Raw genomic sequence first — 12,800 nt, forward strand, 5'->3', positions numbered from 1 at the left:
TCTCTGTGTTATGATATAATTTCATTTATTGTAATTCAGGTATTAAAATACAGGTTTTCCATGCCTCCAGACCAAGCTTAATAATTTCAAATGTTTTACATCAGCCTTTCTAAACTATAATGAATCTTTAGAATAAATAGAAAACTACAAAAGAAAGTTGTTTGGGGTTTTTTTTTTAAGTTTTTGGGTTTTTTTAAGTTAAGTAGCTGTGTTGTTAAAACGAAGGGAAAATGAACCATGCCCCTTTTGTGGTAGATCACTTTGTTCATTTCAATTCCCTGTTTGAGGTAAAGCGAAAATTAACATTATGAACAGAAGTAAAAAATGACAAGGATTTCAGAGAATGTAGAGTGAATATGATTAGAATAAAAACTATAGTGACTTTTTTTTGTTTTTTAAATTTAACCTCATCTGATATCAGTTACCTCTGGATTTTTCTGTTATTTTGCTATTGTGTTCCCAAAATGGTATAAAAATTCAGATAGGAAGAGGAACTATAGAATTTGTTCATTCAGTAAGTACTTAATGAGCACTTCAAAAGAATAAAACAGTAAAGGCAAGTAGAACAACAAATGAATGGAGGGAAGATGTACAGATCATTCAAGTCCCTATCCCCTACCATCTTTTTATTCCTTATCATTAGGGCTTCTTTTCCTATCTAGCAGTGAGTTTTATACCACATCTCATTCTTATGTTCATTACTTAAACTTAAGAGAGAAAAGAGGGTATAAGAATGAAAATATGTAAGTGAAGGAAGTAATGAATAAGAAAAAGAGGTGGAATCCAATCTTCTTTCTTTCCTTCATTCTTTGAATCCATGTAATTAGAGAAAGGAGGCCAAGATATGGAAATATCAAGAGAAAAAATTTTATAAATGGAAAATTACCAAATATCATGTCATTCCTATTTTTTTTGTTCTCATCTTAAATACAGAATTAAATTATATAATCAATACCCTACACACACACACACACACACACACACATATTTTTTTTTTAGTTTCATCCATTTTTTGTTTCATAAGCTGTCCAATGTGAGTTCCAATTTGTCTTTAAAAAGTGAAGGGACAGTCTTCCTCTTCTTTTTTTCCTGAAAGGATTCTTATGGAAAAATGAGTCATTAAGAGACTGGAGAGAAGCCAAGGAAGTGGACAGTTATGGTTGGATCATGCATGTTTTCAGGGAGCATCATTTCTCTCTCTTAACACATGGGTTGAGAGGACGAAGTCTGTCCGCAGTTTTAGGAGATCCATCAGAGGTTTCTGATTTTAAGACTAGAAGAAGAATTGATTGAAAAGCACTGGCATGAGGCAGATAAACTTGGAAGAAAAATGGTGTCTGACCATCATGGCTAATGGGCAATTAGGCCTGAAGTCCCCAGAATTATCAGTGATGGCAGCTTGCCTCAGCAGCTAGTGGCAAAAGTGCTTTAGTCAGTCACTCTCAGAGAGAAATAATTCTTAGTTGTAACTTATTTTCTCAGGAATTTGAACCCATATGGGATCCCTACAAGAGAAGTAGAAGAATTAGTTTTAGATTAATGCAAGGATCTGTCGCCTAGGAGAGGGATGTGGAAAACCTTCAGAGAAGAGCCCCCTCAGGGTTTCAGGGCAGCATGTGTAAGACCTAGACTGACTTTAGAACAGAGGCTGTAACTGGAATTGTAGGGGCAGGGGCATCAGGACCGCCTGGGGAGGTATTTGTATGTGTTATGTTTCGTTGTCTGTTTCAGAAGAAATCCCCTCCTGTCAGATTCACTGAACCAAGTTCTCATTCTCCAGCCTTTTTATCCATCCTGCTCCCTGTTGAAACCTCATCCCTAGAGTCTACTCTGAGAAACAGATTCTGGAAGAGGTTGAGACTGTACCCATGTCTCACACTGCAAGTTTCAGTGGCTGTGCAACAATTCCTTCTGTCTTTTTGAATGACTGATTTAGCAGGAAAATTTAAGATTGTCCTGTGTTAAAGATGAGAAGTCTATGCTCTGAAAACTATTTTGTTCTTTTATGTTATTACATTTTCATTAGTTACTGGGGGAAAATCCATGCCATTGAAACATTCTTTCCTTGTCGGAGCTGAATTGTGGAGATCATCTTCAGGATGGATGGGAGAGTAGTGTTCTCATGAAGACTGTGGTCAGGGGACGGGTGGACAGACGGAAGTGAAAACAGGACAAGAGTTAGGGAACATTATCTAACTTAGAGATTTCCTTCTTTCTTCAGACCACGAGCAGATGTTTAAGGAAACTGTAAAATTCTCTTAAGTAATAGCTCTTATAAAGTATCATGTGTTAGGAGGATATTAACTAGTAGTTTCATTTATAAGCCAGTTATTTACATTTACATCTTACTCTTCTATTCCTAAATAGGGGCATAGTGCTGTCGGTGGTAGTAATTTCTTGAGAATAATCGGTGAATATGAAGCTAGTTTCTTTTACTATGCAATTTTGAGAGGATTGAAGAAAAAGAATAACATAATTTGACACTGCATGAGTTTTATTTTCAAGTTTATCACTAGTATGTGTTTTCCTCCTTTGGTCATCAGACTGAACAATTATAGAGAAGGGATTGGAAGTACATTTAAGAATAATAGGCACCTTGGGGTGCCTGACTGGCTCAGTCCATACAGGTGCTACCCTTGATCTCACGGTTGTAAGCTCAAGCCCCATGTTGGGTGTAGAGATTACTTAAAAATAAAATCTTAGGTGTACCTGGGTAGCTCAGTGAGTTAAGCGTCTGCCTTTGGCTCAGGTCATAATCCCAGGGTCTGGGATGGAGCCCCACATCAGACTCCCTGCTTAGCCAGGAGTCTGCTTCTCCCTCTCCCTCTGCCCCTGCCCTGCTTGTGCTCTCTCTCTCCTGCTTTGTCTCTCATGCCTGTTTGTTCTCATGCTCAAATAAATAAATAAAAATCTTTAAATAAATAAAAATCTATATAAATAAATAAATAAAAATGAAATCTTAAAAAGGGAGGATAAGCACCTTGAAGAAGCAGTCTAAAGCACAATTTTTAATGAACATTTAAAAAAAATCCCAACTGTGTATTTAATATTTATCAGAAAAGAAACATGTCAGCAGGTGCAAGTCCTTATAGTTCTCTAGTTCTTAGATATGAGGCATTAATAAAACATTATCTCCTCCTGTGTAGTCAGGGTACTTTTTCCTAGACTGATATTCCACGCTAAGGTCAAGAAGTAAGGTACCTGGTACTGTAACTATGACAATAAAACATTTCAGCAAAAGTAAAATATGTAACAGATAAAGGCTTTTTTTTTTTTTTTTTTGCCTCACCCAAGTTCAGCCCGTTGTTCCTAAGCCAGAATACTGTGTTCTTTTTTGTTTCTTGTGTAGAACTTGTGTCCCCTGTTGTACAATAGCAATATATTTATTAAAATTTTTTATAAGTGTGCCAAAGGATGAACCATCTAAAATACAGTCCTCTTTTAAACAATTTTAAGTTTGTCCACAATGAAACCAAGAATGAATTGGAGAAGATGTTGAAGTGTAATGAGGAGCACCCAGCCTATCTGGCGAGTGATGAGATAACTACGGTCCGAAAGAACCTCGAATCCCGAGGAGTAGAAGTGGACCCAAGCTTGGTAATACCTATTGCTGATTTGCATGCACTTGCTTCCCTAATCTGTGTTTCTTGTGGTGAAATGTGACTACTACTTACATGTTATTTGGGTATTTAACTGCTTGATTTGACCTTGGTCACGTGTACTTTTGTTGGCTCTAAAATGACTGTAAGAACAGTCATTTTGACTGTTACAGAGCAAAGATGTAGTCTTGGTATTGCTTTCTTAAACATAATGCTTTAATTTGTAAGTGAGGAAATTAGATTTGAAAAAGTAACGTACCTGGGCAGGTTCAGCAGGGAGCTCTGGCAGGAGGGGGTGAGGCCCACCCACATCTCTGCACCCCGTTCCACTGCTTCAGCTTGCAAAATACAAGTTCTACTTTGATACAGTTCTTTTTTATTTGTATTTTCTTAGTCCGGTGTACCTTAATCAGGTATGAGTAGGTTGAGAAAAAATAGAAATGTTACAGTCTTATTAAACTGGATAGTGCCTTAGGGTTCTGTCTCATTTTCCTCATTCCTAATAAGTAAGAGAATAAAAATAATTACAGTTCAGACTATGTTTTACTTACCTTTGTGATGCTTATTTGGGAAATTTTTAAAAAAATAACTCTCTGGGCCTGTGTGCCCCAGTTAGGGTGTAAGGGATTGAAATTTCATTTTAATGTTAGCTTAAGTTAAGTGAAACACAATTAGAAAAATAATTCTAAGGAGAAAAATAATCGTACAAGAAATTTCAGAGCCACCCATTAATTCTTTCAGAGATTATCTACTATTCATGTTTCTGTACTTGAGAAATGAGTATACTTAATATATAAATTCCACCAGAGGTCAGAAGAAGAAAAGAAAGCAGATAAAACCCTTTATCTAGCATTATTTATAATTAAAAAATGAAATTAAAACTAATGATTACATGGAACTATGAGTTGAATATAAATTTAATTTATCCACTTTTGGACTTTGTCCACATATTAAGATAGGGACTGACTATATATCTTAATTTCTGTTTCTGAGCAGGAAAATCTGTCTTTTTCCAAGAGACATTTTGTTCCAGATACTTTATGAAACTATGAAATAGTTAGCGAAGTATAATGACAAGAATAGTAGATGGGCTAGATGTCAGAGGTGTGAATTCTAGCACAGTTTCATCCCATTCATTAGTAATAGTACCTTTAGTAACTAATATAATCTCTTTGAACTTCAACTTTCCTCATCTGCCGTATAATGTTGGTGATACTTGTTTTGCCTACTTAACATTATTACTGTCATGCTCAGAAAAGACAGTGATATCAGAGAACCTTGAGCACTACATAGTAATGACGTTAGCAAGGGTCATTTTGCTGTGGTAACAATGAAATGAAGTAATCAAAAAGGAAATACTGTTACATTGATGGACATGGTCTGAGATCAGCTTCCTAGTCCTATCTGTCCTTAGATTAGGCTCACCACCCCTTTTTCCTGGGGGTTCCTTACCACTAACTAGGGGAGATGATAATCTCAACCCTATCTACTCTACAGGATGATTATATGAATATAATAATGCTTGTTAAAAAACACTGCATATTTGGAAGTACATAAACTGGTACGGGGTCAGAGTAGTGGTAAATCTAATCTTTGTCTTAAAATATTTTTAATGGAGGGGCGCCTGGGTGGCTCAGTGGGTTAGGCCGCTGCCTTCGGCTCAGGTCATGATCTCAGGGTCCTGGGATCGAGTCCCGCATCGGACTCTCTGCTCAGCAGGGAGCCTGCTTCCTTCTCTCTCTCTCTGCCTGCCTCTCAGTGTACTTGTAATTTCTCTCTGTCAAATAAATAAATAAAATCTTTAAAAAAAACAAAAACAAAAAAAATATTTTTAATGGATAAAAATGTTGGTTAGAATAATAATATTACCATTAGTTTTAATTTTTTTTTTTGTAAGTAAACCTTTGGATGACTTTTCAGAATGTGTTTGGTTAATCTGCAGAGTGTACAATAACTCTGTTTGTTTGTTTTCTTTTTTCATTTTAGATTAAGGATACTTGGCACCAAGTTTATAGAAGACACTTCTTAAAAACAGCTCTAAACCATTGTAACCTTTGTCGAAGAGGCTTTTACTACTACCAAAGGCATTTTGTAGATTCTGAGGTATGGTGTCCAAAAACAAGGGGAAATGTTTTTAGTGATCATTATTTAGATGCTTAAAAGTGAACTATAGCTTTTGCATTAGTTTTAAATCCTTTGATGTACTGGGGAAAGTAAGTGTGATTTATGAAGAATAACCTAACTCCTGTCTTTTCTAAGGTATTTCCAGTTTATATTTTACACACTATAAAATTTTGTATGCAGATAATGGGCTCCAAACCACTTTTTAAATTTTTTTTTAAGAATTAACTTCTTGGGGCAGCTGGGTGGCTCAGTTAAGTGTCTGCCTTCAGTTCAGGTCATGATCTCAGAGTTCAGTGATCAAGCCCCACTTTGGGCTCTCTGCTCAGCAGGCAGTCTGCTTCTGCCTCTCTGTCTGCCATTCCCCCTGCTTGTGCACTCACTCGCTCGCTCTCTCTCTAATAAACCAATAAACGAAATTTTAAAAAATTTTTGGTTGTTAGAAAATAATGCATTTTTATGTTTTATGTTAGGAAATAATGCATTCTTCTTCTGGAAATGCAATAAACAAATGTAAAAAAAAATTCTCTTGTGGAAAATCAGTGAACAAATGTAAAAAAAATTGCAAAAGGAAATAGTCACCTATTTAAATATTCCCTATTAAGGAATAAGTCACTTATAATTTCCTGTCCTAGAAGTAATTTTAGTTAACATATTTATACATATCTGTTCAGTTCTTTCTATACTTAGTTGTGTGTGCATGTGTATGACATAGCAATCCCTTTGGATTGTGGAAATAAGACTGCAAAAACAATTTTTATTGTGCTTTTTCCTGTATTATATTGTAATTCTTCATATCATTAAAATCTCTTAATTATTTAAAAGGAGTGTATAAAGTTGTACTTTGTTTAATACCACGTTTCATAGAGTAACCCCTAGGTGGCAGCAGACGGATATATTTTGAGCATTTTCTTACAAGCAGAAATGCTTTTTAAATTACCCTTCTGAAAGGGCTCTCTTAATCAGTAACCTTATTTGAGACCCCTAAAATAAGAGCTTTTGCGTTTTCTACAGCTTAAAGTAAATTTGTATTTAAATATATCTATGTAAAAAGTGGAAAGTTGTTTGCATAATTGTTGAGGAGGCCTCTCTACAGAATAAGCTTCTTTTAAAACATATCATTAATTTACCTTTATATACAGCTGCATTTCAAAACTGGCTTGAGTGCAGAAAAGAGGTTAACCTAAGGGTATATTTAAGCTAACGTGGATGTTAGCTGAAACTAAATAAAAATTAAGGGTAAATGCTATGAATTTCTACTTGTATATAATGTCATGAAATTCTGTACTTCCCAAATTTATTTGCTTTGTCATTGGAATCAAAACAAACCTCTGCTTGGGGTGGGGGGGTATGGGTTGACACCAATTCATGCAAATGTTCTTGGATCTGTACAGAAAAGATTCAATGGCTTATATCTACAATAGGAATATATGTATTAGGTAAATAGGGTTTTTTTTATTTAAGTTTAGGGTATAGGTACAACTTCAGTAGCCATATGTATTTATGATTGTGGTTTTCAATTTTAAATTTGCATCTGGTAATCTTAATTACCTAAATTTCAGCTGGAATGCAATGATGTCGTCCTCTTTTGGCGAATACAGCGCATGCTTGCTATCACTGCAAATACTTTGAGGCAGCAACTTACAAATACTGAAGGTAAGCCACAGGGGACCGCTTTGTAATTCTAACATCAAAAAAATAGTAAAAACTCCTTTTTAATGGAAGGATATCAAAATACTTCTTTAAAAAATAGATTCATTAGGGGCACCTGGGTGTCTGAGTTGGTTAAGTCCCTGACTCTTGGTTTTGGCTCAGGTCATGGTCTCGGGTCATGAAATTGAGTCTGCTTGAAATTCTCTCTCTCCCTCTTCCTCTGACCCTCCCCACCCCACATGCGCACTTTCTCTCTCTCAAATAAGTTAAAAATAAATTTTAAAGTAAAAATAGATTTGTTAGAAAAATTGGGAACTATAATCTGCCCTTAAAATATTAATGAAAATAAATCATAATTGGAAAAGATAGAAGTTAAAACATACCAGGAGTCTTCCTTCATTACATAAAAACTGTTAGAAAGGGACTCCTAAGCATCACTTAAGTTTTTGGGAGAAATTCTCACTTCTTTAAAGTGTTAGGACTTGAGAATATGACTTCCTCTGAGAATATGTATTAGATTCCTGTTGGTGGATAAGTGTACTATGTAATAGGTACAGATTCTGCCTGTAACTGCGAAAAGTCTGAACTCAATAGATCTAACATGATGAGAAAAATTGGAACTTACTCTCCAAATATTGCTAATTTATCATCCCGTGCATTCATAAAAATGATGCCCTTCAAGTTTGTTTGTTTACTTTAAACAGTCAGGCGACTAGAGAAAAATGTGAAAGAGGTATTAGAAGATTTTGCTGAAGATAGCGAGAAGAAGGTAAAACTGCTCACTGGCAAACGAGTTCAGCTGGCTGAAGACCTCAGTAAGTAGTTCTTCCTGCCTTCCACTTACTACCTTTTCTCCTTCTGCGTTTCCATTATTCGATCATCCATTTAATCGCAAACTGTAGAAAAGTATAGACAAGAACTTTTTTTCTATGAACTATTTGAGAAAAAATTGCTGACCTGTATCCCCATCACTTTCAAGTACGTTAATGTATTTTTCTTAGAAACAAGATTTTCTTCTAGCAACCATCAGAATCAGGATATTGACACTGATACATCACTACATCTAATTTTCAGACCCTCTTCAAGTATCATGTGTCATCCTGGTATTGTCCTTCCATGTAGCAGGATGTTCCATGCTCAACCTGTACTTTCCTTGATCCAGCTTCTTTTTTTTTTTTTTTTTGAGAATGGTATTTAGAAATCAAGAGTTGGAAACTAAATACGCTGATTATGATTGGAATATCACTATTCCCAGACCCTCTCAATGGAAAGAGCTGTGGAACAGATTTTGCATGCATTCGTGTGTGTGTGTACACGCAGACACACGTGTGTGTATATGTACACATGTACATGTATAGATACACTTATGTATAGATAGATTACATGTATAGATACATATTTACATCTGTATTCCCAATCGTAGGTATATGTATTGAAAAATCCTAAGTTTCCATTTTAATTCAGTAATACAAAGTTCATCCTAGTTTTCTCCTTTTTTCTGACAAGGAGAAATCTGGCTCCAAGTCTCCTTAATATATTTACTTCCTTTGATCAGTCTTCCTGTATATAACCAAACTTGTCACTGTTCCCTTCATTGCACAGGCATCCTTTTCACCCAGTTCAGGCTTTAACCACCCGACTCCAGGCCACACCACAGTAACTTGCCCTGTGTTGACACTCTTTTCACTGAGCTCATGCTCTGGCATTGTGTACCAGGTGTATCCCCCTTCATCCTTCCCACCTCTTCCCCAGCAGCAGGACATCCTCCTCCCCCGAAGCCAGGCCATGCTTTTTTGGAGGACACCCTCTTCATCCTACATGTGCTCCTGTACTGTGCACCACACTGGACTGCCCTCCTGCAGAGATAGTCCCCTCACTACTAGGTCAAGCCACCAGCACTCCCACATGAACACCCTCTTCTGCCAGATTGGGCTTTAACAGCTATGCTAGACCCACAAGGCTTTCCCTTCCATCACCACTTCCCCACCCCCAACCTGGCTTGGCCTTCCTGATCACCTTGTCGCTTTGTTTGGGGGGAATATTTGGTTCTCTCTGAACGCTAGTCAGTTCCTAGCTTTAAGGTATTTGGATTGCATATTAAGATTTATTTAGATCCTCGAGAACCTGAGGCAATCCGTGAAAGAGTAATATTAAGTAAAAATAAAAATACTGAGGTTGGTGCTTCCATTTGAGCTTACCTTGGTACAACTTTCCCCTCATTAATTTTATGAAACAAAGTATTTTTCCTTAAATTTAGTCTTAGGAGTTTTCTGATATCTAAGAGAAAGCAGATACTAAATAGAAAGAAGTTCTTCACATTTGAAAACCATTTCTAATCTGAACTTAGGTCACTACAATATGCTCCCTAAAATAACCAAGAGAAACCAGCAGTTTTCCTGTTTAACACCCAGTGCCTCAGCAGCACGCTTTTCCACCGCCGTTGCCTCCTCTATGTTACCTCAGCTCGTCATTTGTTCTCTCTTCTATCCTTTTTTTTCCCTTAAATAATTTTTTTAAACGTATCTCATTTTAGCCTTTATTTTCATTTTCTGCTGCTTTTTTTTAAGTGTCTTTCTGTCACTTTATCAAATAATTAAGATTGTGCTAACTTGTAGATCTGTGTTTGTGAACTGCCTTTCACTAGCTGTGTTACCTTAGGCAGGGTAGCTCTCAGAGCCTTAGCCCCTTTGTTTATAAAAATGATTCCAGTAGTTACTATATTGCTTGGAGGGGCTTTGGGAGAATTACTTCAAAAACCACTTGCAAGTCCCTTCTTCACAGTTTTATGATTCGTTAGTGCTGTTACAGGAAGAGGTGTGTCAGTGTTCCAATGTGTGCAAATAATTTCTTTCGTATCCTTCAGGACATGGTTATCAGACAGCAAGATACTTCTTTGTATTTCACCAGCATATATAATTTTAAGTAATTAAAAATAATGTGTCTTTTCTCATATTTTGTAGGAGAGCTTTATATAACCCCATTACTTTCCAGGCCCAATTTGATTATTTCAAGAAAGTGAATTGCTAACACAGATTTGTACCCTGTCAAGCGAAGTCTTAATGTTATCCTGCTCGTCTTCCTGAGAAAATACTTTATGACTCCCTTGAAATGATTTACTGTTTTTGTACATATAAAATTATGGTCATGTTAATGTACCAAATAACGTCCTTGCAAGTGTTTCACCAGTGACTCAGATTCATCATTCACACTGAAGGAGCAGATGAGCCATGACGTTATCTGTTAGTTGGAAAAGACTCTTGGGAGTACCTTTTCCACACTCTTTTATCTTTAGCGTAACACTGGGAATATGGTCATGGATCCTTTTAGCCAGAAAACTTTTAAAGTTTTAACAGGAACTACTGTATTACTTGGATCAGAGTTTTTCATATATAGCGTATTCAGTTAGAATATCGTATGTTGATGGAATTTAGAGAAGGGAAAATTGTCAAACAAGCTTTTACTACAATTTCAAAATAGTACAGGGGTAGAGTGTTGTGGAGTTTGGAAAAGTTTGGTGCATCCTATTTTTTGCCAGTCTTACTAAACTTGCTCAATTTTAAATCCTTTCACCACTTCCTTTCCTTTGGAGATTTACCAACTGATTGTCCTGAGTTAGGAGGGTCAAAGAAATTAAAAAAGAGCCTACCCCTTCTAGTGTCAAGAACAGAAGTCATACATAGGAAACAGGACTCTTTGGAGAGAGAGGTGGTGGATTCCATAGCTGGAACAAGAAAAGATTAGGATGAACCCGGAGCATCCGAAGATGACAGAAGAAGGAAGTGGTTGAAGGATGATGGGGACATGTCAGCAAGGAGCAAAAGCCAGCTTCAGAAGGCTCCCGCTAGCCAAACTAGGACAATTGAGGTAGCAAAAGAAATAATGACAAATACTAACTGTAACCCACTGAATAAAATAGGATTCCATAAGTTGATAATTATATAAATGAATAAAATAGATTATATAGATAAATGAACAAAATTAGTGATGAGGATGGGGTGGTTATATAATCACACAAAATAGCTCCTCACAAAATAATTGAAAAAGGAAAAGGAGTAACTTTACAATGGAGAAACCTGGCAATGACCACCTTAATCAAGTTGTCAAAGTTAATATTAATATTATCAGTAATGGTCAAATTAGAACTGTGTGCCACCTTGTGGAATGCAGTAAAAAGAAATGCCAAACATTACTTCTTGGATATTTTTACCAAAGGATGTGTAACTGAAATCCAATCATGAAGATTCATTGGAGAAATCCAAATTGAGGCACAGTTTATAGAATAACTGGCCTATAATCTTCAAATGTATCAAGATCATGAGAAACAAAATAGTGAGGAAGTACTTCAGGTTGAAAGAGACTAAAGAATGAAAACAAAATGCAGTGCTCGCTTCAGCAGCACATATACTGAAAACAAAATGCAGTGTGTAATCCTGAACCTAATTTTGTTGCTCTACAGGATGTTATTGGGATGTTGTTAGATGTTATTGGGACAGTTGGTAAAACTTGAATGGGGTGTTACATGGTAATGATACATCAGTGTAAATTTTTTAAATTTTGATTGTAAAATTGGGATTATTGGGGCGCCTGGGTGGCTCAGTGGGTTAAAGCCTCTGCCTTCGGTTCAGGTCATGATCCCAGGGTTCTGGGATCGAGCCCCACATCAGGCTCTCTGCTCAGCAGGGAGCTTGTTTTCCCCTTTCTCTCTGCCTACTTATGATCTCTGTCAAAAATTAAATAAAATCTTGTTTTAAAAAATAAATAAATAAATAAAATGAAATTGGGATTATTTAGGAAGATAATCTGCATTTGTAGCAAGTACACAATACAATATTTGGGCTTTATGGGATGTAGTGACAGTAAATTATTCAGGAAAAATATTCTTCTTAGTGTTCTTCTAACTTTTCTCCATATCTGAAATAATTTTTAAATAAAAAAGGGTAAGAAATGGTTTAATTTTATTTTTATAACTGGATTTGTTTGTATAAATGGATCATGGTCAGATGAAAATAATTTAGAGAAAATGACAGTTTTAAAAATATGAACTCTGAATGTGTTGAAAGGCTTAGTTACCTCCTAGACATTTTTTTTTCTTTTTTACATAGGCTCCACGTCCAGCGTGGGGCTTGAACTCATGACCCTGAGACCAAAAGTCACATGTTCTACCAACTGAGCCAGCCAGGTACCCTACCTCCTGCATAGCTCATCTTTCCACCGTAATTCCTTATTTACAATATCTACTTCCACCTACAACTATTTAGTGTTGAAATACGCCCACTATGACCTTGATGAAATTCTTTTGACTTTGTAGCAAATTTTATTTCAAAGGATTTTTTGTGGATATTTAAATACAGTGTCAACTTAGATAAAATCCATTTGGATTCCCAGTAAAATTTATAGTAATGTTTTCAATATATTTATTGAAACAGA

General features: G+C 36.1%; 1 protein-coding gene across 4 annotated transcripts in view; it reads left to right on the top strand.

Moving 5' to 3' along the window:
* Positions 1–12,800, top strand: part of OPA1 (OPA1 mitochondrial dynamin like GTPase) — an 89,879-nt gene that overhangs the window by 54,580 nt on the left and 22,499 nt on the right. For all 4 annotated transcript variants that reach the window (XM_004745284.2, XM_004745286.3, XM_004745285.3 and 1 more), the window contains 4 exons: positions 3,457–3,597; positions 5,586–5,702; positions 7,283–7,376; positions 8,078–8,188. In XM_004745284.2, the coding sequence (XP_004745341.1) occupies positions 3,457–3,597; positions 5,586–5,702; positions 7,283–7,376; positions 8,078–8,188 (463 nt within the window). The remainder of the gene's footprint in view (positions 1–3,456; positions 3,598–5,585; positions 5,703–7,282; positions 7,377–8,077; positions 8,189–12,800) is intronic.

Source organism: Mustela putorius, unplaced genomic scaffold, assembly GCF_011764305.1.
Source record: "Mustela putorius furo isolate JIRA1106 unplaced genomic scaffold, ASM1176430v1.1 tig00003834_pilon_pilon_pilon, whole genome shotgun sequence".
NCBI classification, from domain to species: Eukaryota; Metazoa; Chordata; class Mammalia; order Carnivora; family Mustelidae; genus Mustela; species Mustela putorius.